The 4,486-nt window shown below is 46.7% G+C and overlaps 1 protein-coding gene across 1 annotated transcript; it reads right to left on the bottom strand.

The window, feature by feature from the left end:
• Positions 1-2,710: 2,710 nt before the first annotated feature.
• LOC112897253 (translation initiation factor IF-2-like) lies at positions 2,711-3,965 on the bottom strand. Its single transcript, XM_025965518.1, has one exon. It carries the CDS (start codon positions 3,824-3,826, stop codon positions 2,912-2,914), a length of 915 nt encoding a protein of 304 aa, XP_025821303.1. The 5' UTR covers positions 3,827-3,965; the 3' UTR covers positions 2,711-2,911.
• Positions 3,966-4,486: the final 521 nt, after the last annotated feature.

Raw genomic sequence — 4,486 nt, forward strand, 5'->3', positions numbered from 1 at the left:
TCTTTGATGCTAATTGGTCGTTAGTCTTTGGTGCTAATTGGTCATTTCCGCTAATAGCGGCGAGTAGCCCACTAAAATAGCTAAATTCGGCCCTTCATTTAGCGCCACTGCGCATAGTTCTCAGGCCAAAAATTATGTGCTCTGCATGCCTTCTCAAGTGTTTCCACGGTCCAGCCCAAAAAAAGGGTCCAAGAGCCCTTTTCTCAGCTAACGAGGCACCCCAACCTAGCGACACTCAAATCCTCTCGACCTCCTCTGAGCAGTGTGGCGGCGGCGGCTGCTGCTGTGACGGTGTGTCTGGCGGCAGCGGCGGCACCCACAACTGGCAGCAGCGGCGGCCCACAACCGGTGCCTACGGCTGTTGCCGCTGCTCCTGCCAGGGGGAGACGAGGACAGCTACTTCCGGCGCCATGTGTCAGCCAGAGCAACCGGAGGCATGTTTAGTTTTCTTCTTCTCACCCTTAGATGTCTATAGCTCTGTTCCAGTGTTCTTGCGTAATTGTTGTTTTGCTTGTTTAGCAGAGATGTTAGTTTGAATGGTTAACTACTAGCACGCCGTTGCTGCTGTTGCATACTTGTATTGCTGCTTGTTGGTTTGTGCTGCTCGTGCCAAACAAATTAATAATGTGCTTCAATTTGTCATTCTGTGTAAATAAAATTGCTAGTTTCCCTTGTGGAGTAAAATCTCTGGCCAAGTTTCCCCCAATTTGCAAAACTACTAAATGAGATTAGCGGGGGCTATAGTCCACCATAGCCTTATCTTAACCTCTGAAAACCTGACCGCTAAACGTATTAGCCCACTATTTTGAACATTAGTCTTCACTAGCATGAGTATTTATTCACTCCCCCGAACTAACAACCCCCCCCCCCTATTATCGTTGAAATGTCTTCATTTTTTAACATAGTTTTCTACCATATAAATAAATGCACTAATTTTTCTAGAAATTTTTTACATTAATTCTAGATACCTTAAGTAAATTTAAATTTGAAACCTTCGCTTAAGAAAAGATTTTGGTCTATTTAATGTTTTCACTATCCTGCAGTTTGAAAGATATAATAATTAACTTTTGCAGGTTAATTATTCCGCCTATGCTCAAGTTACTTCATGCATTTTTCATTGCAATTTTCTTTTGAGTTTGATTATTATCTTTCTTCGTGCATTTTACCTATTAATTTTTCATTGCAATTGTCTTTCTTCGTGCATTTTTCATTGCAACTTGTTAATGTTACGCTGAGTTTGATTTTCGTCGTGTGTTTAATGTTAATTTTTCCTACAAAAAGTCTTTCTTGCTCATGTTGATAATCCATTCGTACACTGAGTTTGATTTTCGTCGTGCGTTTAATGTTACGCTTCTCATGAAAATGATATCATTTTTTAATCTCAAAGTGTCTCATCTCTTCATTTCTGTTGTGTCTGTGACAAGTTCAATTGTTCGTATTTGTGAGTCTAAATAGGTCCCTTGGTATCGACAATAAAGTGTCTTTCTCTATGTATGCTTACATTGAAGCGTTTACTCTTCACCGCCAAATATTTTCAAATGTTTGATCACTGAAACACTTTATCAGCACGTAAGCTGCCCTATGCAAATATTTATAGGGGCCGTAAATGATCTTAAAATTTAGTCTAGATAATCTAAATACCGGGCTAATAAGGACCGAACTCTTATTTTATATAATTTTAAGCTAAAAATATATAAACACTAAGTTGGATTGTGAAGAGAGCAATAGGATCAAGATCCATTATCATCTTTAAATATTTACTTAAATTTCAGTTCGTGTGACCAAAACATCAATTTTGAAGGACAAGGAATTTGAATGTGTTCTTATCTACTTGAAGAATGCTTATCAGCTTAAGTAAGCTGACCTGCATAGTCTAGAGCAAACCGCTAGCGCGCACGCACCGACGGGATTTCAATCCTTGATTAGGATCTCTAAATTGGTGATTGCACAGATGAGGTGCTCAAGCACGTGGGGCGCCACGAATTAGGTCAAAGTTAGCCTTATTATTAGGTTCCTTACATTTAGATGTATTAGTTCGCTTGGTTATGTATTGATGATGGTTCGATATAAAAATCTAGATGGAAGATATTTTATCTGCTTCTTTACCTTTTAACATGCTTTAAATTTTTGGTAAAAGTCTAGTTTACACCTTTAAATTATCATAAAATCTAATTTTCAACCTTCAACTACAGAATCGGATAATAAGAACCTCCAACTGTTGAAAGTGGGCAAACTTTATCCCCTGAAAAATACTAAAGTTTGAATTTTAAATTAGAACAATGAAACAAGTGCTAACAGTTTTTGAAAAATGTAACATATCTAATGGCACTATCTTATATTGGCATTCTACTTGTCCGTTATTCGGATTCAATTTTTTTAATATTTCTAATATTTATTTTTTTATAACTATGCTTATTATTTTGAATAAAAAAGATTCAAATAGAGCACCAACAGATAGGTTAATTTTTTAGAAAAATTTTGGTACAAGTTCCATATTTTTTTTGTTTAAAATATATTAATTTTGATTTTTTAGATCTAACTTTTTTTTTTAATACAAAACCACTTTTGAAACCACCTAAAGAGTCAAATTTTTCCGGTTTCGACAGTTTTGTGGTATTTGTTATCCGATTTTATAGTTGAAGGCTTTAAATTGGAATATTACGAGAGAGGGAAATTGAGCTTTTTCCTAATTTTATAACAATGTAACCACTTTGCTTTAAGCCTGCTAAATATTTCAAAAGAAGTTGTGTAGTCGAACTGCAGGTAGAACGAAAGAATAGAAAAACTTTACTAGATGTCTCCTGTGATTCTGAGCTGGTCGAACGAGTTGTTCTTACATGCATACATACACTACACAAAAACAATAATCCAAAACTGTGCTCTGATCAATCTGCGGCGGCGGGATCACCGGCTACCTCGCCGCCGTTGGCGAGCGGAGCGCGTGGGTGTGGCTGAGGATGGAGTTGATGCGCTGCAGCCTGAGCTCCTCCCGGAACTGCCGGATGAACAGCTCCGCGCGCGCGTTCAGCTCGGCCTTGCCACCCGGCGCCTCCTCTGCTTTCGTGCGCCGCCGGCTGATTCCCTCCGCCGCCTTCTTCGCTGGCTTCTTCGTCCGCGCCACCGCCGTCGCAGTGGCAGGAACCAGTGGCGGCGGCGACGCTAGCTCCTGCGTGCGGAGCCGCTGGGACAGCGCGTACGCCTCGTCCAAGCTGATGGACTCATCTTGCTTCTCCTCTGCCTCTACCTCTGCCTCTTTCTTTGCCGCGTGTTCTTCTTGCTCCTCCTCGGCCTCGGCCTCTTTCTTCGCCACGTGTTGATCTTGCTCCTCCTCTGCGTCGGCCTTATCCTTCTGGTTCTCCGGTGCCAGCACGGGCGCCGCGTGGTCCTCCTCCGCCGGTGCAGGCGCGATCGGCGGCGCGGCGCTGCTCGCCGCCGTCCCGGCGGCCGTTGCGGCCACCCCCTGCGGACTGGGATGTTCCTGAGCCGCGGCGGCCTCCTCTGCTCCTCGCAGGCAGCAGTAGTAGCAGTGCGGGTCCGAGGACGCAGAAACACTCGCGCCGTCGCCGTCGACCGGCGCCCCGGCGACGCCGCCGGCCGCGGGGTGCGCGGCAAAGATGGAGAAGGACCTGAACCGATCCAGGACGACGGACGAGCCGCTGCGGCCGAGCCTACGCCGCGCCGCCGCCGCCGGCCCTCCGGCTTCGCCCTGCGCTCCGTAGGACATGACGGCTATGGCGCCGACGACGGCGTTGAAGAAGACGAACCACGCCGCGGCGGGGCTGAGCCACGGCGCCAGCGGCCACCAACATAGCGCTACCACCGCCATCTATCCGATCGAGCCCGAAGAATCGATCGGTCGACCAACCGCGTCCACCTCCCCGCTGCCGCCTCTGCCGATCGACGACGAGCTGCCTTTGCGGTCGCTGTTTCGGGTAGTGCTGATGCCTCGTGTGAGATGGAACGACGGAGCTGCTGGTTGGGATATATGTATCTATCTATGTATATATAGAGCGTGCCGTGCGGTGACAGCTCGCCGCGGCTGTCAGTGCGCGGGAAGCAGAGGCTAGTGTGGGAACGGTCGGGACAGGTAGGCCGCGTAGATCCGCCGCGGTGGCTGTCTGTGAGGTGTGGCCGAACCAGGCTCCAAAGGGCGGCGACGCGGGGAGGCTGGCGTCGCTGTCCCAGTGGCCGCGTACATCTTTTCGCATGTGTGGACGCTGCAACTGGGCACGAGTTCCACTCGATAGCCAGGGCGACCAGCGAGAAGATTCGCCCTGGGGATTTCTTTATCCTTTTCCATGAAACATGAGCGTGGCTGCCGAGAGCCCGGGGATTAGTTTTAGCAGCGCCTCTGCTTTGCTTTGGCTTCAGATTCAATTACGCGTCTGCTTTTTTTTTTTTGCCCCTTTCGTTCTTGCATTGTCATTGCTCCCGCTCGGTTACCAGGAGGCAAACCTGCCTACCTGCCTACCTGCGCACACCTGGT

Source organism: Panicum hallii, chromosome 6, assembly GCF_002211085.1.
Source record: "Panicum hallii strain FIL2 chromosome 6, PHallii_v3.1, whole genome shotgun sequence".
Lineage (NCBI taxonomy): Eukaryota > Viridiplantae > Streptophyta > Magnoliopsida > Poales > Poaceae > Panicum > Panicum hallii.